Consider the following 24,323-nt stretch of genomic DNA (forward strand, 5'->3'; position numbering starts at 1 on the left):
TTTTCTAATAAACTTACAATTTATTAATTAATAAAATTAAATTCAAAAATAAAACTATCACAGCCGTTTGGTGCACACAACATTATTCACTATGCAGTATACATTAAAATGGAAACAAAACAAATAAATTAATGAAACATTAGATGAACTTATCCATAATAAAATAGTGGGAATTTACTTTAAATAACCCAATCCCTTCACTTTTCCTGACAAAAACTATTCTTACAATATTGTTATAAGTATTGCAAGGATCGACATTTATAGTATACTTACATACACAAATCCCAACACCATTTTCAAACACTTTAATGTGCGTAAAGTCTATATACTTTCATACACACAATTATTTTCTAAAAAAAGTTTGTGGTAAAAAAACTAGAAACCTACAAGATGATCAACAATTGCCCAAAACCAGCCATGTATAGGCAAATTTAGGGAGCAAATAGCATGGTTTTTGGAGTTGCAAACCTAGAGGCTCAGTATACTGACTGTAACATACTGTAGTGAAGATAATTCAGGGAGCGACAATACTCTGCAAAACAACAAAAAAAAGTTACTAATAACAACAATACATAATATAATATGGTCAAACATGTCATATTCTATATACAGGGTGGTAAAATTTCACATTTTTTAAAGGACATTTTCAACAGGTTTTCCGTCTATTTTGATGTTTTGTTGGAGAGGGTCTTAAAGCAAATAAGTGTACGAAATTTCAAAAATTTAACTCGAGACATACGTGAGAAAGACATGAAATATGAGAAGAAATGTGAACTTTGCCACTCTGAATATCGAAAATTGTGCGTTTCTGACAATGGATTTGTTAGCATTTTTTTAAAACTATTTTGCAGACACTAGCGGCCCCTGAAATATCTTCATGATGATATGTTACACCCTGTATATCATACTAAGGAACCTCTAAATTTCTCTTAATCACAACTTATCAGCTACCTCATAAAACTGAGAGCATTAGTTGATCAACAACAATCAACTTTCATACTGATTTCAGTATAATAATAGTAAGATTTAAAATTTAATTTAACTCTCATTCTCTTCTTCTAGTCATAGGGACGCAGTTGCAGTGAAATTCTGTCGCCTCCTTAGTACCCTGGATTTGTACAGATCGGATTTATGGCAAACCACCACGGTACCCCCCTGCTTGGTTTCGGAATGAGGCTTGGGGTTTACGTTGCCTATAAGGGAACCGATCATTTTGGACACAGAGAACTTTCTGGTTTTTTGGGTGCTTTGTCTGCACTCGTTTAGGACCATGTCAAAAGCTTGGTAAATTTCCTGGGAGTTGTCTGCTACGGACACTTCGTAGAAGGTGCAATTGTTCTGGATCCCGACGGTACGGCCTTCGGTTTCCTCGACCTGCAACAATGGAAAATACTATTAGAATATTATAGTTTCTAGGAGAATATGATATGTAATAATCAATAAAATCGCTTAATGTTTGAAGTTCCCAGCAGAGCGTTCTAAATATATTTATATTGAACTCGCTAGAATTGGGTATTTTATAATAATTTTCCCATAAATATTGGGTTACCTCATAGACAGTCGGTTCTGATGTATATTTTTATTTGGCAAAGTAACCAGAATTTATCTGGCAAAAGGGATTTTTGGCTGGAAGTGCCAGAATTTATCAAAGCGACATTGCGTTTATTAGTTTGTTTTGTCTTCGGATAATATTTAGGTATCAAGTTGAGATATTGATGTATATAGTAAATAACTATTAAAAATTTGAGAACAGATGTAAAATCCATCAGACCCGATCACAATAGCTTGGAAACAAACCTAGTCAAGGGATTTTGGGGACCGAGTGTATAGTGTGTTGCCTAAATCAGATGTTTTTCGCGAGTGTATTGACTATATTTATATCGCTGATGGTCAGTCCTATTCAGAAAATTTTTGGGAAATTTATTTATAAGTGCCTGTTTCATGGCCCACAAAAGTTTCCTCATATGTCCTGAAGTCGAAACATTTCATAATTAGCACGAAGTATTCAAACAGGAACAATTCACCTTCTGCGTTATGTTACATGACCAGTTTCGCTAATGTTTCAAAACCGACTTCGATCTCATACGAGGTTTCCTGTGTAGATATCAAATCTATTTTCGCTCTCCCATTTTCTCTATTTGGGATTCCAGACGCCATAGAATGGCTCTAGCGTGCCTATAAATTTGCTAAACACACGTAAAATTGATCCGAGGAACAATGACCCCATTTTTCCTAATTTGTTTTCCTAGAGGCTTTTCTTTGATAATTTTCATTTATTGCAAGATAAAGAGTCCCGTGCTTGTGCACACAAATCACAATGTCGAAGGCAAGTCGCATTACAAATTGCGTCTTTTTTTTCTATGTTCCTGGATGAACTTTAAGTGAGAGAAAACCATTTTTCACATCCGAATTTCCATTAAGTTAAAGCTCCAATATATGTGTGGTCATCAACCCCATTCTAGTTTATGACTTTCCCTAACCATTTCTGGGAAAGTTTTTTTCTGGCAGATATTAAGTGGACCGGGATATACACCCCTGTTTAGGGTCAGTCACATGCGGTTTAACGGCGATTGCTTTATAAAAAGAGGATAACTTTCAGAAAAATTCCGATATTTAAAAGGTATCTTTATGAGTTGAAGTGCACTGAAAGTACGGAACTTTTGATAGGTATTGTTTCATTGAACTCACAATGCAGGAGATTTATTGGGAAATATATTTTACCACAGGTTTGAATGTATAAAAAATGAACATGATCATATCTAAATTAGGAAAGTTACTCATATGCTCTTCTGGTATTCATATATTTTCTGGGGGGAGCCAAGGAAAGTTGTTTTCGCGAAATCTGTTTATAAAGGCTCTTCCCGATTTGGACTCTGAATGTTTGAAAGCAGTAAAGTTTATGGATCGCTGAAATCTTAACAACTGAAATTAGTTTTTTCTGTACTGATTTTGCCTCTTGGAAGCAGGTGCGAGGATTTAAAAGTTGTAAACCATGAGGAATTTTAAATATTTATTCCATAGTTTTCTGTTCAAAAAAGAAGCAGCTTTTTTGTCCGAATTTCGTTGAGTAATGTTGAAGAAACCGATTCAAGGTTTGTGGTGTTTATTAACTCTTTAAAGCACGAGAGTTCAAATATCTTTTTCTTCAAGACATGTACATACGCAATTTGTCGCAACTTTGTCACTCTTTCGGCCTTTAATGGAGCAATTATCGATTTCATAAACCTCATTTCTTGACCTATCACGGAAAAATAGCCTGAAATTTTTAATAATCTTTATAAGCTCATTTTTCGAGGTCTGCATGACATTCTGGAGTAACTTTTGGGTTTGATGATTCCGAGTAACTGTGTCCTCTATAGGATGATGTGACTCGCCACTTTTAGTTGCTGCTTTTGCTTATTTTAATCAGATCTTTCAATCACTTATAATGAGTAAGCAAACTCGTTCTATTGTCGCGAAAGCATGTTTCAATATTGGCAAACGATTTGAAGATCTCAAGGCAACAACATACAGAAATATGCCGGATTTACAGTCGTCCTTAAGTGCAACCTTCAAATCTCGAATATCTTTATTTTCTAATTCGCCTTACATCTGATCCTACATCTAATAAAATCAATATAAGCACCCATCAGGCTTAAGAGCTTTTGCCTTTAGAAAAAAGCTTTTCATCGCAGCGATTGAAATTTGATTTTTAGTTTGAAAGGACACGAGCGATAAAGCTTGAGTTCAACACTCAAGTCAATGGCTCTTTTATGAGTTTAGATTAATACCTCTGGAAGAAATTGTATTGAAATTGAAAGTAAACTAGAAATTTATTAACGTTAAATGTGGGAGACTTGCAGGGGAATCCCGGCAAGATCTAGTTTCTGAGAACCCAAACTTCTCGTCTAATTTATTTAAAACTTTTAAGGACAGTCATAAATCGTCATTAACTCCTTCCTCATTCATGCATATAATCCCCTTGAAATTCTAAGATTGCTTGCCAATATTAATGTATGTTTCTTATTACGATAATCTTGTTTACCCATTAATAATTAAAGGAACATTGAACGCAGTTCAATGAAAAGGAAAAGCCACAATGGAGTCGTCCTAAATCAAAAATTGGGACAAAGAGGATGTTTGGATTTAAGAATGAAATTGCCTCAATTAATAGTCAAAGCAACAATAAATATCAAATTTGTTTATTCCCAGCACACCTCAGTTTATGCCTTGAAACTTAGTTAAGTGTGGCCACAAGTGGAATATAATGTTGTGGGTCAATGCTGAAATTGCCATAAGTTTTGCACTTATTTAATGGCATCCATAAACCGAAAAACCTCGTATTCTCAAGATAAATCCTGACAAAAAAAGGTTTTAAGGTCAAATTTAATTGCAGGTAGTCTGGGATTGTGAGGCATAGTTTTGCTTCCAAACTTCTTGTTTTTTTGCAGCCATTTTAGAGAAGAAAGGAGCCCTATTTCTTATATTTTCTTCCAAATTTGAGGAATATTTATTCAAATTATAAGACATGAAATTAGCTATGAGAAACCTAAATTAATCACACTTGGGAGGAGAAATATTTGCCCAATTTTCTGTATCCAAACCTCGAAGAGAATATGTATAAAGAAAAGTGAAGATGCATAAATTCCGAACTCTCAAGAGGATGATTGTTTCAGATATTTATTTTTAATTTGAATAAGTGTTGCAGAGAGCCAAAGACCTGAAACTAGCTGTGAGAAGCCTGAACGAGTCTTCCTTAAGAGGATAAGCATTCTCTTCATTTGGTGCCTCAAAACGTTAACGGAATATAAAGAAACAAGAAGGCTCATTTTACGTAAATTCTGAATTCCAAATAGGAGGAATGTTTTTCAACAAATTTTAGTCTGTTTTGTAGGGAACTGACGATGTGCGAAATAAGCTTTCTGGATCCTGAATTAATCATCTATGAATCGACAAATATATTCTTAATTTTGTCTCTCAAAATGTCAACAAAATATAGAGAAACAAGAATTTACACAAATCCTGAATTGGCAAGAGAGGAGAGAAATGTTTTCCACAAATCTCGTTGCACAGCACTGAAAGTGAAAAGCGAAGTTTTGAGATGTCTGAATTGATGATCTGTGAAAAAGTACCATTTTGAAGAGCTCTTGTTTGAAATTCTCAACAGATTTCGAAAACAGGTAGAGTTTGAATTCAGAAAAGAAAGGTGTAGGTAGCGATATTTTCAGAAAAAAAGCCACGTAAATATTTTGTAGATTTTCATTCTAAATCTGAAAAGAAGTAGAGAAAATGGAGAAGAACCTACTTTTCTGAGATGCTCGAGATCAGCCTTATTTCCCAGCAGTACCGTCGGAATCTGAGGCCTCAATTGCAGGACCTTCTGAAGCATTTCTGAGGCTTGCGAAAAGGATGTTCTGCAAGTGACATCGTAGACAACGACAGCGGCATCGGCCCAGTAGATGGCTTCTTCAGGGAAAGCTTCCAGGTCGCAACTGCAAACGTCCACGATTTCTACTTCTAGGGACGTGTTGTTTATTGTCAGAGTCTGTCTGTAGAGCAGATCTGCAATAGCAAAAACAAAGCGTATTATTAGATTTATTGCAAGTGAGTTTCGTCACGATTATGCATTGATTCGAAGATCTATTTCTGTGTCAAAACTTATTTGAGTGAAATTTAAACAAATTTGGTTTAAAAAATTGTTCTTGACCGGCTGACCCACTTTAATGTAAACACTTAAAACATTCTTTGAACTTCATAAAATATGAAGAAATGTAAACTTAATTTAAGTGACTTCAATTGTGCGTAAGTAATTTTAGGAATGCATGTAATGATGTTAGGATTTGGGTTTTGGAGATGGGAGCTGGCACATGTTTGGCACAGCCGAGCTTTGGATATAAATATCAACACTACAATATTGGGTAATAAGCAGTTTCTGCAAGAGTAAAAAAGGCAGGAAATTACTAATTTCTGGATGACTCAATAGTGAGTGCACATGAGCAAACAAACACTGGCATTTTTCGCCAATTTGCACATACCTAACCATTTTAAAAACGTTTTCAAGGAAACGGTAGACAGGCGTACCTCATTACTTTACGATTTAACGAGAAATGACCACGCACCGTTTGCAACTTGGTATCCATTTTTTTCGAAAATCCTCTGGAAATTTATTGCAACAGCAATTTTACTTTGTCACTTAAAGTTGTGCTTGCAAAACAGGCATCCTCAAGGATAATCAGGAGTGTCGCAATCCTTGATGATATCGAGCTACCAATTAAATTCGCTTTGGCGCCATTTCTTTAAACAAATTTAGATTTGGAAGATATTTTAACGGCTTTAATTTTAGTTTGCACCCCTTAAGGACCTTGAGTGTGATATTACGGAAAATGCGCGAAGTGACATAGATTTAGGATTTCATTCATTGCATTGTGTCCGTGAGGAAAGTCCCACTGGTTCTGCAAATTGCTGACTATCAAACAATATTTTTCTCATTCCCCACTGTTTCAGGGACGTTTTCCGTGTAATTTTGTAAAGAATGTATAGTAGCTCTGGAAAGAAAACACACAAAACAATCTGCTGATTTTCCTCAAACAATGGGAAAAACATTTTTGGGGAAATTCTGGCGGAAAATTTATGGCGATTCTCGCCATTGTATTGATTTTACCGAATCGTGATCTATTTCCTGAAACTGGAATGCTTACAGATTCACTTAAACAAACTGAAAATACACTCCTTTCGCTCTCATATCAAAAAACAGATGGTTCTTGTTATACGTTATTTCTCCCGGCAACTTCAGCAACCTCCTCCGGATTAGTTTGGTCTAATGGAATCTTAATTGAGGTTCAAGAACTGTGATTTTGATTTTTAAGTTTAGCTCTTGCTAGAAGAGATACTGAAATATAAATAACAGAAATGAATGAGAGGGAACAGATGTGTCCTTATTGGATTTTCTGCACAGCAAAATCGTGAAGATTCTCATCAAACTTGGATTAAACTCGATCGACTGCTTCGCAAATGGAATATTTGCTCGAGTGTCAAAGAACCCTCCAGTTATCAATCTGATCTGCTTGTTAGGCTTCGAGAGCTTTTGAGAAATTTGGCCAAGTGATCGGGAATTTTGAAGAACCTCGGCCGACTGAGGGCAGTTTGAACTCATCCGGGCCAAGCTGGGGCCTTCGTGAGATTGCAACAAAGTGACCTCCCAAGAAGGACCATCAGAGAATCTGAGGTAATTTGGGCAGATAGGTTTGAATGATGTATTTGCATGTTCCATTGAGAAAGTTTCCACTGACTCCGCCCATTGCGCCTCAGTATCTACAGATTTGAGGAGCTGAGGAGCATTCAGCAATGACGCGCAGGATGTTATAAGTTTTTGATACTTCCAAAGATATCAAGTGCGGTCTTGATATCAAGATATGAAAATTTTAATTATTCAAATGAATGAAATTGTCGCGTCTGGTGAATTTTCAGACACCCTTAACAATGCACTCACAGATGTTTCGTTTGTGGAATTCCATGGAGGTGTTAATACTCCTCTCCTTTAACAAATTGGCAAATCAGTAAGCAATGCGGATACCTATTAACCCACATACTCTACCATATCAAACGAAGGTATCAATATTTATAAAATACATCAGGTCCTCGTTTTGTTCACTAAAGGCCCAATAAAATTTGGCAACTCAGTGCTAGTGCATTAAATCAACCTTGATTATAAACAATCGATTTATGTGCCTGAATTTATATCATTCGGTATTGCACAAGCAATTATATATTACCCCAAAGAATCCCGGCCGAGGTAAATTATACAGGCCAGGTAAGCTGATGACCAGGTAAAAGAGAAATTCCACGATAGCATAAAGTAACTGGGTCAGATATTTAGCGCCAGTTAGTTTTGCTTGCATCTTATTTTGGAGCTATAAATAAAATGTGGGGCATTAATATTTCTTTGTCAAACTGTGCCCGATAAATCTGCAGGATGGATGCATTTATTAGTGCTTTTAAGTGCAACAATGTTTATTTTCAAATTCTCCTCTATTAGCGAATGTTTTGACGGCAAGATGTTCGTTTTACTCAAAATCCCATTTCTGCATTTGTGCATTTCAAGTGTTGAGTAAATACAGAGATTAAGCCCAATTAATCGCCATTTTATTGGCCCTTCGTTTCGATTTAATTCGGGGGCTTTGCCTCCTTTTGTATACCTACCTAGCTCATTCGGGCAGATTTCAGAATGAATAATTTAGCAAACACTCGTGCGAATTTCCAGTAAATCGCATGGTTAAATTGAGAACTGAGATGAGGGCATAGATAGCAAGAGGACAGATAATTGAAGTAATTCCTAGTAAACTACTCTATCAAAGTAAAGGCGAAGATAAGGATAGAGATGATTTTTTTAGAGACATTATTGCAGATGAAAAATTGATCGCTGGTTGTATTCTTATCTTCTTGAGTCTGATAAGACCGGCTCTATACACCAAAGAGTGCTCTTTGTCGTTTTGCGCATTCACCATTTTGGCAAGATGGGGAAGATACAAAATTGTCACTGAGAAAGAGAGTGGTTTTGAAATGAATTTCAACAAATGAAACCTCGATTAGACTAGAAAAATTGGCAGTAATTACGCGTTACGCCGTTTAAAAAATAAACATGATATTTCTAAATTCAATTGGTTTTGATTGAACATAGCATCTTTAGGAATTCAATACTTGCCTTCAATTTTGACAGTTTGTTAGTAAGTTCCGTATTTTCAATTAAGTTTCTGGAATTGTAAAGCAACCACATAGAATCTCGTGATAATTGTTTATTCGCCATTAGCTACATAAATACGATCTGACCTAGTGAGTTTTTTTTTAAATAGACATACCCAGTTTGTAAATTAACTATTTTACGGCTTGTGTGCCTTTAAAACTGAATGAGTTTTTCAGGATTCCCAAGGCTTTCCAGAGTTTGTTTTGACTCGCTTGAAACAATAGTTGTTAAGAAAATAACTCAGTTCGAGTTTCAGCTGAATATAGGTAGGTACATATGACTAAAAATAGACTCATCTATGGGTTTCATAATTGAATAGACGAGGCAAATTAATAAGTTTCATTGTTTAGGTTTAGAAAAACAACAAAATTTAAATTAAATGTTGTTTACATTGGACGGTCCGAATTTGAGATCGAAAAATTTGATTGCAAAACACGCGGAAGAGAATCCCAACCAAATTTTATTGCTGTTTAAAAGTGAGTTAAATTATTGCTGTTTATATCAAATACAAAATAAACGGGTGCGAATTTTTTTCTGGCAGATCCAGGTTTTATGTCATATTACAGTTTTATCTAAATTTCTTATATTGAAATCGAATTTAAGCTTAGGGCTTAGTTTAGGTTGGTATAGGTTAGACGGTTAGGTTTAGGTTCACATTAAATGTTTGAAAATATCAAAAGCCAAATAAAAAATTCAAAAGCACTTTCAGTAAATTTCGTTTTTAAGTATATCAAAAAATTCAATTTGGTTTCAATTATCAAGGAAATGGCAACAACTTGATTAGCGATTGTTTCTAAAGATTGACGTTTGATTTTAACAGAAATATAGGTCTACCTTGATGTGCAGCGTTGTCACATAGGGCAAAAATTTCGAGGCACCAAGGATTTTTTGATTTGAATTACATTCTGTTCATCTGGAGACGTTTTTAAAATCTGAACCGTAGATTATTAAATGATCCAATAAGCGTCTTAATCGTACTTTTTCTTTGAAGAGAAATCTTTGCATATTTGCCAAAGGGCATGTATTCCAAGTACTGTGTTAATTTATTAACATTTTTAAGATTTTGAGCCTTCAAAGCTTTAACCACAAGGTTCTGTGGATTATGCAGGGTCTTAGCAAAAAAAAATGATTTAATCAAGTAATCAATACCCTATAGCTATGTGGATTCAAATAACAGCCACGGAAATGCAAAAATAAACCAAACATGAGTTCAAACACCACAAGTCCATGGCATTGTTCAAATAGTACAAAACACTGTTGGAATCTAACAAAAATCGCCTTCGAATTGACGCATATAAGCGTCACGCTCGTTATTTTTAAAATACGTGTGTGAATGGTTACATGAAAACGATTTTTCATTGAATAGATGATACGCATTACGTATTTAAAATCTTCAAGTTACTGGATTTGGCTCTAAACTTCATGTCCAGATTAAAGTTGTTTAAAAGATTGGACATGAAAATAGTTTCCTGACTACATACCGGGGATACTTTTCCTGAAGCACAATCAATAAAGCTGAAGTTTTACATGGCTTATCGTTTAAAAAGTTTTAAGTATAAATTATGATCCGCTCTCGAAAGCGTTAAAAATATTTTTTGGCAATTTTGAATCATCCCACGGTAGATCAACTTTCACCTGCGCACTTCCAAGCTCCATGGGTATATATAGCGTACACATTTGACTTAAAAAAATTCCTTGTTTGTTTTTTTTTTTTTTGGAAAGACTTCAGTTTCGATAGCACAGATGGGTGCCTTAATACTTGGACGCAAGATCGCTTAAGGAGCAATATTTACAAACATTTTCGAAGTTACGAAACTTTTTAAAGCCAAGGAGTCCGTCTGTTTTGAAAATAATTTAATCTGCCTAATCCTTAAGATTCCGTCGAGGTCATTTTTCATTGGGTGGACATCCTGTCCGCAGCTCCTCAACCCGACTAAAAATAATCGCTGATTAATGCACAAAAGTATCGGTTTCTTCATTAACTAGCGCTAAGTACCACCTTCACAATATGAAACATATTTTGACCTTAATTTTTCTCGCAAAAAAACTGGAATAGATTTTTTCAGCAGATTTTTTACGTCAGTTTTGCCCTATTTGTTTCAACAAAATATGGCTCATTTTGGTGTCACATAAAAATGCTCTAATTCATTTCTGCCCACGCAGCACAATTCCGGGGATTTCCTGCAAATCGCGTCCTTCAGGGCCTTTGAATAAATATTGATGCGAATATCTCGAATTTGCTTACTGATGAGTTAATTTGAGGCAAATAATGCATATTTTTTCATCTGACGACACATCCTTTCAGTTTTCATGCCAAACTTTGCACTCGGCTCTAATAGTTCCATTAGCACTTGAAGAAAAAACACATTATTAAATCCGAGTTGATTTAATTGAGGGGGATTGATCCGAAAGCTAACCGTACGAATTTTGATAATTCCAGGATTCGAGTTAGCAAAAAAGAGGCAAAAAGTCCGATTTTATATTAGATCCTTGGAGATAACCTTTAGTAAGGTTTCTTAAGGTTAAGGTTAGTGACGTCAAGGTTAGGCTAATTTAGGAGGCTTAAGCAATTTTCTGAAATATTTCTGAGAGCCCTTAAACATACTTTTATTTAAATTCACCTTGGTTTTTTAGGAAGTCCATTTTTTTGTCCTAAAGCGGAAGAGCTATTCAGGTTTAGATGCTCAATCGGACGATTTCTGATGTTACGCTATGCATATACGGCTTACGAATTTTATTATAATTTCAACTTACAATGAAGTCATTATTTACACTCTTCTGACCATTTCCAGAAAGAGAATTCGCTCTCTCGATGTGATAAGGATTTATAATCTTCCCACTCTATGACCTAGATGTTATAACAATAGTTCTCTATTCTCTGTTTAACGGATGATAATTAGAGAAATGCAAAACTTACGACAGAATAAAACATTTTCATGTAGAATTATTCGTGTTAACATTGTTAATAAACTTGAAAGGATTGACTGCAACCTATGAACCTGAAGGAAGTGAAAGTAAAGCACAGTTAAAGACTGAGGTCGGTAATCTGAGGCCTGAAGTAATTTTAGAAAATTCCCATGATAATTAATTTCCTTATAAACATGAAGAAGTGACTTAAGTGGGAAGTAACATGGAAAGCCACTTTATAGAATTATTGTTTTTGGAAAATCAGTGAAACTTGACCTAATGATATGAGAAACCTCTCATTAGACTGATTTTTTGAGAAAACGATAGGAAATGACTTAAGGTCAGAAGCCGTGACTTAAGAAACCCTTCGTCAGTACAAACTTTTGTAGACATTTGTAGATAATTGATTTGAGAAATAATAATTCATTAAAATGATTCTTCTTTGAAATCTGAAGCCACCTGAATCACCTGAAACGTCTTAAGTAAAAGGGATCTACCGGAACTAGAATTATAGTAAATGCCAACTCGAATGAGGTAAATTATTATGATTTGAGTAAATTTTTCCTGGTAATTTGAGAGACTTGGAGAGGTCCTAGGCGATAATCGGAAAAACCTAGACTCGCATGTGGAGGGTTGTGCACTAGATTTCCACCAGTGGTTATTTCCGTTATTACCAGTCCTACACGAATATCTTTAAATTGGCAAAGTATCATATTTTCCTCCAAATCATCGGAATCTGTTGTCGATTGAACTTCCAAAATATTTTAAAATGACACCATTTTTTGGGAAATTTCAGAGCTTCGCGGAATTCAGTTATGATTTCCAGATTTGGAAGAATCTCAGTAATTAGTCAAGATCTTTAGTTTACTGAATTATTTTAATGTGCTGCTTTGTAAATTTATAGGCCCTTAAGCGTTCCATTTTTCTCGCCTCTGGATATTTAGAATTTTCCAGGAAAAAGGTTTTCTTATGAAAACTACGGGTAAAACCTGTTGACTGATATCTAAATAACTGGAATACCACTAACATCCCTCGTGATAGAAAAAAATCCCCAAAGACATGAGATAATCAAATGGATTGTAAATATTGAGGTAGAGGAACTCACATGTATCGCCATTGTTTACTTTCCGAACAACCTACGCAGCATAATGGAGTGTATCGTTGTGTAGATGTATTTAATGCGTAGTTACGTGACGCTGTTTCAAAGGATGATAAAGTTGGAAGACAAAAACACTCCTGAAGACAAAATTGTTAAATGCGTTTGCCAATTTTGTCGCTCGGCAGAGCGCTAACGAAAAACACTAATAAAAATCACTCAAATCCAGGAACCGTCCAGATAAGTTAAAGTACCGTTAATAAGTGACATTAAAACGTGGAAATAAAATACCCATGCCGAAATGCTGTTGGCTCGAAATTTATATTATAAATGCGAATTTCGTTGCAATTATATGAAGGCTTACGGTGCAAATGAGCCGGTGTCTCGGTGACATAATAAAAACCGAAGTGGTGATACATCTTATTACGAAATACGTGCGTGTGTCACATTGGAGGCCAAAGTGTAAACGAGCTTGCGGAAAATTCACTTTGATACAGTGCTGAAGCGCCTATTCTCGACATCAAAGTCAGGAGTGGTTGCTCAATGTTTAAATTTAAATCACCTTTTCGAATTTGGGATTGTCGCGCAAAGGAAAAGCGAACAAGACGAGCGGGGATTTTTCGCTAAAAATATTAATTTTAGTCTTCCGCTCAATATTTACCTGTGTTGCTGCGGTATTCTCCGATATACCTCCTGGTGAGGTACCGCACGGTGAGAGCTGAAACAAATAAAAAAATCAAATTAATCTCAAACACATTTTTTAAAATTTTTTTTTATATTGCCCAACCATCGTAAATTTTGGACGATAAATGCAAGGTTGAGATTAGCTTTAGGTGCGGCCTCAACCCAAAAAGTTTTTGAAAAACGATGGGTCTGGCATCGTATTGAGGCGAATTAATTGGCAAACGAGTCGCCGATTGTGTTTTTTTGTTATTGTTTTATTTGCAATGGGGACCTGGATTAAAATGACTCGGGGTATGATTAAGCGAAAGCCCAATTTCTCAGTTTTTGTTTATTTTAAATCTGGAAGAAACGTATTAATATCGAATTTGAAAATCATCGCGGGAATTAATTCGCTCGCCTGGTTTTCACAAAGTTTACTGTCACATAAAGTGTGTCTTTCTTAATCATTATTACTGTGTATCAGTCAGTAAAACTTAGACATTGGGGTCACTTGAAAAACGATATGACCACACCCGGCATGATACTAAATTAACTATCAAATAAGTGGCTGATTGTGATTTTTGTGTTATTGTTTTATTTGGAACGGTAATCTGGATTAAAACGACCAATCCGTGGTATGATTAAGCGAAAGTCCAATTTCTCGGTTTTTGTTTATTTTGAATCTGGGAGACGCGTATTAATGTCGAATCTGAAAGTCATCATGGAAATTAATTTGCCTGTCTGTGTCTGGCCGAATTTATTGTTATATAAAGCAACTTTTTTTCTAATGGTTATTATTTTATTTTGCTTAGGGACACTGAGATATTAGGGCACTAGAGAACTTTTCTTCAAACTGTAAAACTTGGCTCAGAATTTCCGTCTAATTAAATGATTTTTAGAAAATATGGGATCTTTATTTCTACAAAACAACTTTTCAGTACACGCAGGAATCAGTATAGGCATCAGTATATGCGATTCCAAGCCGGGAAAAATACTTAAAAATTCACCGAAAAAACTTTTAAGTACTAAGCAATTAGTGACTTGCGACAAAAGATGTTCAAAATTGTCGTCATTGGTTTCATTTACACAAATCGTCTCTCGTCTTACCCATGATTCTGTACATGCTGTTAGAAGAGATTTTTTCCCCCAAACTATTTCTGCGACGTTTTCTATTCGTTTACGTAACTCTGTCATTGTGTTAATTTCAGTCGTAAACACCAGACTTTTCATATAACCCCACAGATAAAAATCACATTGATTTAGGTCTGGTGATCTCGCGGGCCATCTTATTGGTCCATTGCAACCTACTCAGTTGTTAGAAAATTGATTATGTAAAAAGTCCCGTATTTTTTTACTGTTTTTCACACGCGTAGATTCGGTTGTTTTTGAGATTTCGAAAAAATGTTACATAAAGATTATGTTTAGTTCTTAAAGCCTGTCGTGTGAAAAGAAAAACCCCTGCTTAAGATTGACCCTGTGTAAAGGTTATAGCCAAATTATATTTCTCTTAGATTATTTTCAGCAGTATAATTCTTTAATCCAAGTTGATTACATCGAAAAAAGCCTATCATTACTTAACATTCAGGAATGTTAAGGATATTTGGGTCTTATTAGAATAATGACACAATAGAACTATTGTCCCAAATTCGAATCTCCTGCTTACATCAATTAAGTCCGTCAAGCAAACCATTCATATTAAAACCAAACCCATCACCCAATAACTAAAAAAATACTTCGTCACCGTTCGTTAGAGGATAGAACCAATAATTATTTGTATTAGTTCTAAACGGTGATCAGTAAGGAGAGTTTTTATTTGAGCAACTAAAAATATGAAAATTTGTAAATTGCGAAGAAAAATGTTAAGCCTACGTAATCACATTGACAAATAGAAGCAGTGACAAAAACAGGTCAGTCATTACCTGTCTCCAAAAACAAAATACCCGAGCCAAAAATAATAATAGTAAAAACATCTACAATTCACTAAAGAACAAACACATTAAGGCTCGTTTTATTAATGCACCGATTGTCTAGTAGACACATCTATCAGATAAAGTTATCCAGAACATTCAATGTCTGAATCGACGTTTGACATTTAGCAGAACATTTGGCACCATTTCACTCATGCCGTTAAATCCAGACAAAGTATTTCTGATAAGTTTCCAAAGAGTAATCTAAAGGGGCATTGTAGCCAGTGTTTATGCTTTCCTGGTCCGTTTTTTAATTCCTTTTTTAGATCTCGCAAATTATGTGTATGGGTTGGATTCGAGCCAGGAAAACGCCATATTCCTATTCCTAAATCGTCCTCCTTGCTTACCTGATTTGCCTACGTTGGACTTTCCTATTACGGCGATCCGCACTTTGGGGATGTTGTTCTTGTCCTCGGTTTTCATTTTCTGGAAAAGGAATAAAGTTTTCAATCAGCAAAAGATGCCGAAAACAATTTATCTACGACGACTTGATTTTATTTATGTAAAACATAAATTGGCCAATGACGGCATGCAGCGGATTAAAACTTGGATTATCTAAAATCATAAATTTTCCCGAAATGAAGGATCACCTCGTAAAATTAATCCTTTCGGACACATTCTTTTGGTTTTTTTTATTGGGAATTACGTGGGGAGTCATTATTAATGGCTTGTTATTATCTATTAATACATAAATTCCGAACATCATTTTTCTGTTCAACGAGCGATTTTTTAGTGTAGGTAGAGACACTTTCGTGCAGCCTCCTTGCTATATCAAAAACCTATAAATCTGAAATTAAATTTCTACATCTCCCAGTAATTTAATGCAATAATCAGCAAAGCACTTTACAGGCAATTAAAGCACTGCACCAAAATTTGGGAATGCAAATAAATCTCCTGGTTATCGCACTGTTTCTCAGCAGCAATCTCATTTACATGCAAGAAAACGGAATCGATGAAGTAAATATGTGTGTACGTTAATATCTTTGGAATGTAAATAATCGATATTTTTCCTTTATTCGCCCAGATTAATCGCCACGGTTTAGGTTGATTTGCGTTGTAATATTAAATTCCTTGTTCAGTCAATCCATCGCTGAACACCTCCCGGACAATATTATTTATATTACATTGTCAAGTAGGAATTCAAAACACTGACCTACCTTCAATGTGAAATAATTCCGCCTTTTATTGGTGCGAATTAATTTTGGAACGAACTAAAGCAAACAATGCAAATTGCTCAAAAAGATGTTTGCAAATAGAAAAAATGGACATTAATGTTCTTGTCTGGTGGCGTGTTTTTAAATTGAATTTTGGCAGGGTGAATATAATGGAAATTTGCTTGAAAGCTTTTTTTAGCTTGAAGTCTGTGACCGCTCAGATTGACACCAATATTTTGTCTTCATTATGGATTTTTTTAGACGTTAGTTGGGACAGTGTTTCTGTCTAAAGGTCTGTTTGCCATTCTAAATTGGTGTGTTTGGATTGATGGACAAGTATGTAAAATCTCATGAAAATGTTGTATGCCGGATTGCAATACATTCACACATTTTTAACCTCTAAAATTGTCGCCGTTGGTTTCATTTATACAAATCGTTACTCGCCTTGTCCACCACTCTGTACATGTTGTTAGAAGATATCTTTCCTTGAATTATTTCTGCGGCGTTTTCTATCCGTTTACGCAACTCTGCCACTGTGTTATTTCCAGTCGTAAACACCAAACTTTTCATATAACCTCCACAGATAAAAATCACATGGATTTAGGGCTGGTGATCTCGCGCGCCATTTTATTGGTCCATTATGACTTATCCACCTGTTAGAAAATTGGTTATTTAAAAAATTCTGTGTTTTTCCGTTTTTTTCGTACGCGCATATTTCGATTGTCTTTGAGATTGCGAAAAAATATTTTTCTTATTATAATTATATAATTTTGCTTAGTTTTTTGAGGTCTACATCGTGTTGAAAAGAAAACCGCTACTTAAGATTCACCCTGTATATATGATTTTTGCAGCAGTTTCACTTTGGTTCAGATGAAATACTAATGGTTCTTTTTGAAAGGTGCCATCATAATTCCTTACCGACTTAACGATTCTTGGTGTTCGCTTGGGTTCAGAAGCTCACTTTAGATCAGTCTAAATGGTTCTTATAGTTCTTCTCATCATTTTTTTATATGGATTTCAAATTTTTAAGTCTCTTTGAAATTCAAATCGGCTCAAGTAAAGAGATTTTCAAGATTTCCTAAATTTTTTTAGGTGTTCTCCTGACAATTTGCAAGATTTTGGAAAGGGTTTTCAAGTACCAATCATCTATGTGATTTGGGCTATTTTAATGTCAAAAAATATATAGGGTGTTGCACAAAAAAATCGGTGTTTAGGTATCCAAAAGGCTGGATAGAACTTTTTTAGGCTTCTCTGCAAAAATTTTGTTAAAGGCTTGGTATCTTAAAGAATATATAGGACATTGTAGCGCAATTCATTAGAGGCTCTATATCTCAAAAATCGTTCTCATGATTTGGGTCGCTCAAGTGGCAATAGACGTATTAATGAAAATTTATCCCCAATAATTCGGATTAGTATTCAGATCTGAAAAAATATACAGTGAGAGTTATTGAAAAAACTTGACTTTTGGATATCTCAAGGGCTTAAACCCATTAAAAACTATATATTATTTTTTTTAATTTCCTTAATAAGGCTGAAATTGAAAGTGAGAATTATAGGTGGAAGAGATGGTAGTGCCTGTTTTCAAGGAAATTCAAACCTGTTGCCAAATATTTGTAAAACATAAATTCTACTAGTAACTCCCAATTATCTAATTTGAGAACGCCACTGGCCTCACTTAAATTTAACTATTATAGATTTTTCCTTTTTATAATCAACTTATAACCTGCTGCAACAAATATTCAGGAGCATACTTTGAGTATTTGCAAAGTTATTAAATTCAAAGTTGTTCCCAAAGATAAGTAAAACAAAATTTTTCATTTTGACTCTAACTTCGGTCTCTCCTGTCCGGAAAGGGACTTCCTCTCGCTTGAATTTTAAAAATAAAAAAAAACTCTTCTCAGACATGGGTAACGTAAAATCATAACGTAATCTATTCAACCATCAGTCAAAAACATTTTTCTAAAGAAACGACACAAATTTCTCTTAAAACTAACATCAAAACGGAGCAAATTCGATAGGTACCTTGAGACTTAGTGCCGGCAGAACCATCTTCTTGGACATCCATTTCCACCTCTGTAAAGTCAAAGTCATCAACCGAATCTAGTGGACCGGACGCGCGGTCAAGGAGACACACCGGACAAATCGCAGTAAGTTTACAAAAATTTCTCGGAAATCTTTGCTTTTCGGTGGAACTGTGATCACCAACTCGGACCCATCTCAATCTCGCATGAATATGCGGCGCCTCGATTTAAAAATAGTGCGCCGCCGCCAGTGGAATTTTTGGCCAGTGACGTACAGAAAAATGTCTCCAAAAAGGATCTTTTTCTCTGGTTTTAGGACCTCAAATCGCAGCATAACAGAACTCTCCAACCTGGATAAGGCTGCGCTTTCCGGGTGGATACAGCGGCGGCGCCAGTGATTTTGGTGGTGTTCCAAAATTTTAAAAATCTGGCCTAGCTCCCGCTAATAATCTGTTGTCGTAGGGCACTATTTAAAATTAGTTGTTTAAAAAAGTTAATCTATTTTCAGCCCCCTCACTACTACTTCCTTTGCCTCGCAGGAAGTAAAATTTCACTAAAATTCATTTCAGGAAATTTCTTTAGCCTTTTTTTACTTCATTTTTTGTTCCAGAATCAGTGCCAAATTCATTGGCTTTTGTCTCTAATTCTCTAGATGAGTAATATAATTACAGAGAAACGATGATAGAATTTCGGAATTTACATGTAGTTCTAATAGTTTTCATGACTTTCAGAATGCCATGCACTTTTTTGCTGTTATGTATGTATTTGCGTTACAAAATGCATAATGTATGAATATTTACTAATTTTAGATTAAGAATTTCTGGCAGTAAATGCGGATTAGCGGAAAAACACCGCAGGTGGTTTACGCTTATGTGCTGGAAATAGCAAGCAAAATGGGGTAAAGCCTTCTAAGGAAGAGAATGTATGGATCTAAAATCTGAATCAATAAGTAATGTTTTCTGAGCACAGATAATTGCAATTTTGATGCTCGATTTGAAGGTCATTTCAGGCTCCAAAAATAGTGAAATTGTGTAAAGCCTTTTGTTTTGCGAAGCATTGCCATCAAAGCGTTTGGTGATCGTTTTATAGGTAATCAAAAGCGCATATTCCAGATCCCCATAAATTTAAACTTTAAGATAAAACGCCTAGTTTCCTCTATTGACCCGAGCTTTGCCCACTTCTCTAAAATACCGATACTTCAAATTTTCAATTTTTAACCTACATTTACCTAAGCAAGTTCTCTTGAAAATCTAAGAAAGGCGACTTTATTCGCATTCCCAAGGAGTGGAAGTCTCACCTTGAAATCAATTATTCAGAGGAAAACTTCCACCTTAAATAGAATGATTCGATCATTGACTTCTTCAGATACGGAGCATTTGCGGAAACACCTGTCAACATTAAGTAATGGATAGCGACAAACAAGGAAAAGCAGGCAGGAACTTTTCCAAAGCACTTTATATTCAGGCCGGTTTATTACTGAACATGGGAAAATTTAGAACTCTAAATTAAACCATCAGGAAGATATTAGCCGAGTCTTAATTGGCAGGTCGTAAGTTATAGCCATCCGCGATATTATGTACTAATCTCCGGACTTTTAAAATAAACAAACTTCTGTCGCAGTTGTGCCTGTTTCGAAACTGGAAAGTGGACAGGCAATTTCCGCGTTGTTGTGTTATTTCTGTTTTTTTTTTGGTTTAACAGAAACGCCACAAAAATTACTCTTTTGGCTTCCATACAGGTAGGAAATTATATTAAAAGTGTGGGAGATGAAAATGTGTAATTATGTAGTTCAAAATGTTGTACCGTGGGCGTAGACGTTGACCTTTAGTGAGTACGGGAAATTTAACATTATCCAGAGAAATTACTGCGACGCTACAGGGATTCGTTCGCGCAACTTTGAAGGATTTTCCAGAAATTCTTTGTGTTCTTGAGCTACACAGGCCTTCGCAGAAGCTTTCTAAAAGACATTCCCATGAATCCTTTCAATTACTTTCTTCGAACTTCTAACGATTCTGGTATCTTTCATCCAATCATTTTCATGGAATTACTTCCATCAATCCCATTTCACGGGAATTTTTCGAATGCATTTAAAGCATACCTGGAAATGTGTTTTATTGCACCGGTGATTATGCAAAAATAAGGGACAATAACACTAAATTACTCTGCATAATATCAATTTGACACACGAGAGTCGGCTGGCGCTCGCTTCAAAAAACGTGACTGAAAGATAAAAGAAAAAATATCGACCCAGATTGCAAAATAATCCGAAGAAGAAGAGTTTCGCACTCTGTTACATTTGCATTTTATTCGACGTCACAAAAGTATCTGTAACCCGTCACTTGGAACGCTGATTAATTACCCTCATTTTTAAATGATCAGCTTGTTGGTCGTCAAGAGCATTTTTCAAAATGTACACCTCACTGCCTGAGAATCCAAAATATTTTAATCTCGCTTGTTTTCGGGAATTGTGTTAAACGACTTGGAAAGTCATTGTGTCGGCTTTTTTGTTTATGGCCTTAATGGGGTTAAGTCATTGGAAATTTCGTTTTTTACCTTAATGATGCCATTATGGTGGGTCTTGTCAGCTTTGAAAGTGGCAAGAGCTTTTCAAAAAAGTCGCAACCAGATGTGACCATATCAAGCTGGTCGTACACTATCATCGGCTTTTATTAGCACGTCCTAAATCATTCATGTCGCAGACACAACAGGAGAGCACGTAAGAATCTTCATACAGTTCTTCATAAATATCTCGGTTATAGCTACCTTTCAGTAATTTAGTTGCGAATCCATCTTTTTAATCCCCTTTAAAATATCTTTATTTTAATTATTTTAAGTCCCATTTGATTACAAAGGGCTCTCCGTGATGTTTTCTTGTGACCGTAATTGAGTGATTATGGTCCTAGTACAATAAAGATAATATGTTGAGGTTTTCAGAAAGAACAAGGGGCAAGCGCGGAGGTTGATGAGATGGATTAGAAAGGCAATAATATCAAGTTAGATGTACGTACAACACGTGCCATGAGCAAGAAACTCTAACACCTCATAACTGAAGGTGGAATCGTACTCTTCTTCTAAGTTGGGTCTAGGTATTCTCTTTTGCTATCGTTCTTCTGTTAGGAAATGTTCATGCTTACGGTACTTTTTTTGTGTTTCTCAGTGAATGTGCACGATAATGTAGTAGCACATCCTCGATGGAGTTCTTTTTGGTAAGTTCCCAGGAGAGTGTCTACTCCCTTTTTAGGGAGTTACCATTCATTTTAGGGATCATTAGCTAGTTGTTGAAGATCAGAAAGTAACAAAGTACTTGAAGGATCATAATGATGTTAGTTGAAATTTTATGATCAGTTTTAGAGACTATATATTATTTCGCATTTGTACCGCATATTTTGGTACCGAACATTAACTGTTGATTTATTTTTACGGGTTAATAGTACTCCTTGACCTTTCTTTGTACGCGACACCGGAACTGATTATTGATGACATTGTTATGACCCACAAAGGTATCATAGTGTACGTTTATTATGTTTACTATCGTTTTATTGTTGATTACTTGTTTGCCATATTAAATGGTCAGATGGTCACCTAGATATATAGAAAAATATCGGAAACTGTTTAGCTGCTGCAGCTAGCCGGAAATTCGTTTAGAACAGGTTGTATTTTTGAGGAAATCGAGATAGAAGTTCAAGAAGTATTCTATTTCACAAAGTATCTTTTAATATCTTGAAAAATCTCTGTATATTATTAACATCTATTCTGCCTATTCCAGTTTTTCTAACTTAAAAACGCCCTTAAAGAAAAAACCTTTATTTGTATTTTCGGGGACATTGGCCCGAAGTATCCAGGCTCAATTATAGGATCTAAATAAGTTAAAAATAATTAGAAATATCTCAGGAATTTGTAGAGAAACTTAACTAAAAACATCAAATTCATTGTTTTGGGGAGTGCTATAATCTATTTAAACAGTTATTAGATCTCTCTTAATTTACGAGATATGGGGTGATTTTGCAATTTTTGCAATTTTCGGAAACAGTGAAAATGAAGACTCCTCAAACTGAATTTCCAAGACTATTAATCTTCAAATTACCGTTGCCACCTCATTCAGGTTCGACCTAGAACCCAAATTAGTTTAGGCGAAAATTGACATTAGAAGAGAATTTCTAGAAACGGGAGGTATGTGAAGTAGAAAGGATTTTGAGAGAGAATTTTGAGGACACATAAGATATATTCTCAAAAAACCCTCCCCATTCAAATTTTTAAGCGTATCATCTGTGGGACAATTAAGCCAAACTTAAGCCAAATGAATCAATTACAACCTGAACCCATAACTGAGTTCCTTAGACTCATAACATAAACTTCAAAACACGGACAGTACACAAAACATTCGTCTGAAACTCACCACTTTTAGCGTAATGCACCAACCACAACTTCTTCAGCCCCAAATAAGTTCAATGATATAGCACTCGAAGGAACGCGTTAAAACTTTTCGCGCAAACTTTCGCTCTGAAGCGCTAAAGTCCTCGTTCAACGTATGAATGGACTGTGGAATATCTCATCCAGACGCGCTCGTATTTATAAACTCCCATTTCCATGGATACGTCGCGACGCCAAAGCCGATTTCCACCTGGTGGAGACGTCGACGACGGCGGCGGCGTCTTCGGCATGTGTCAAGGGTACCGTGGGATTTCCTTTATTGGATCTGGAAAAATGCCTGGAAGGCTCTTTGAAGAAGAGATTACTGAGTTTTGGAAACAGAGCACTTACTTCCTACTTGGAGAGCTCTTGCTAATCACACATTTCAATTTTGGGTAATATGTAAGTTGGTGCCGCAGTTTCGAGGCATTAAGCGAAGTTGTGAAGTAGGTCGACTTCAAGGATTGACGTCAAAATTATGCTTGCGGATGATATTTCAGGATCATCGATACAGTACAGGTCGCCTTCTCGAATGAAATCCCTAATGAGTTTTTGAAAAATGCTGTTAAAAATAGCTATTAGGCCACATGAAAACTGAGATCAATTCTTCAAACTATTGGAAATAGAATAGTATCATATCATTGCATAAAGTCAAAAGTGCCATTCCAGTTTCGCTAACAACTCAATTTGCAATCTTCCTTTAACTCCACAGAGCTCTATCAGCTGGCCTCATATTCCAGGAAAACCATTAAAAACTGAACTTAAAGCAAAGAGATAATTACCTGCTTTTAATCTCCATGTACTCAATCCCGCTCCACGTGCAGGATAACTTAGCTAATCCAAAAGCAAGCAGGAGATTATTTTATTGAGTCGTGTGGCTATCCATTCTCTGCGGATTTGCACTATTTCCCACATTGGAGAAACTTTGATAACTTTCAAGTTAATCACGTACTAATAATAGTCCACTTCAGTTAATTGCAATCAGGCCGAAAATTAAAGTTGTTTTAATGGGTATGAGTTGGCTATATTCAGAAATTTTTCCAAAAAGGTTTTCAAAAAGCGAAATTACGTTATTGATCCGGAAAACTCCCTCATATTTGTGTCCAGCAAGACAAAAGTGGACTTTATGGACCGTATAAACGTGGCAAGTAAACCGTGTCAGTGAGGACACGCGAGGATCATGATCATAAAAACGTTTCCGGTTCTCCTATTTCCACAACGTGAAAATGGCGAATTGTATACAAATTTAATACACACTGTTGGCATCACGTTGCCAGGTTGCATCCAGGCATTTAGCTGTGTTGTATCCACTTTTATATGTGCCGGTATTGTATTACTTCCCTGTGTAATAATTAATAGATAGGATCAGATCTTATTTTGCGCCCC

At 35.6% G+C, this 24,323-nt stretch overlaps 1 protein-coding gene across 2 annotated transcripts; it reads right to left on the reverse strand.

Moving 5' to 3' along the window:
* LOC136419247 (ras-related and estrogen-regulated growth inhibitor-like protein) lies at positions 1-23,080 on the reverse strand. 2 transcript variants are annotated; one of them, XM_066405459.1, is made up of 5 exons: positions 22,924-23,080; positions 15,700-15,778; positions 13,384-13,440; positions 5,285-5,541; positions 1-1,374 (listed from the first exon to the last, which is right to left on the reverse strand). In XM_066405459.1, exons 2-5 carry the CDS (start codon positions 15,773-15,775, stop codon positions 1,063-1,065), a joined length of 702 nt encoding a protein of 233 aa, XP_066261556.1. In that variant the 5' UTR covers positions 15,776-15,778; positions 22,924-23,080; the 3' UTR covers positions 1-1,062. The 2 variants fall into 2 exon arrangements, with proteins under 2 accessions (XP_066261556.1, XP_066261554.1); XM_066405457.1 differs by lacking the exon at positions 22,924-23,080 and adding an exon at positions 18,529-18,734.
* Between the last annotated feature and the right edge of the window lie 1,243 nt (positions 23,081-24,323).

The sequence above is a fragment of the Euwallacea similis genome, chromosome 2 (genome assembly GCF_039881205.1).
Source record: "Euwallacea similis isolate ESF13 chromosome 2, ESF131.1, whole genome shotgun sequence".
In the NCBI taxonomy this organism is placed as follows: Eukaryota; Metazoa; Arthropoda; class Insecta; order Coleoptera; family Curculionidae; genus Euwallacea; species Euwallacea similis.

What these genes read in the sequence shown, in the direction of transcription:
- LOC136419247 (XM_066405457.1), bottom strand. Translation starts at nt 18,597, where the DNA reads ATGACTTTGACTTTACAGAGGTGGAAATGGATGTCCAAGAAGATGGTT. An exon ending in AGAATACCGCAGCAACACAG is followed by an intron (nt 5,542 to 13,383) that starts GTAAATATTGAG and finishes TTGCTATTGCAG; the next exon opens with ATCTGCTCTACAGACAGACT. An exon ending in ATCTCGAGCATCTCAGAAAA is followed by an intron (nt 1,375 to 5,284) that starts GTAGGTTCTTCT and finishes CCATTGTTGCAG; the next exon opens with GTCGAGGAAACCGAAGGCCG.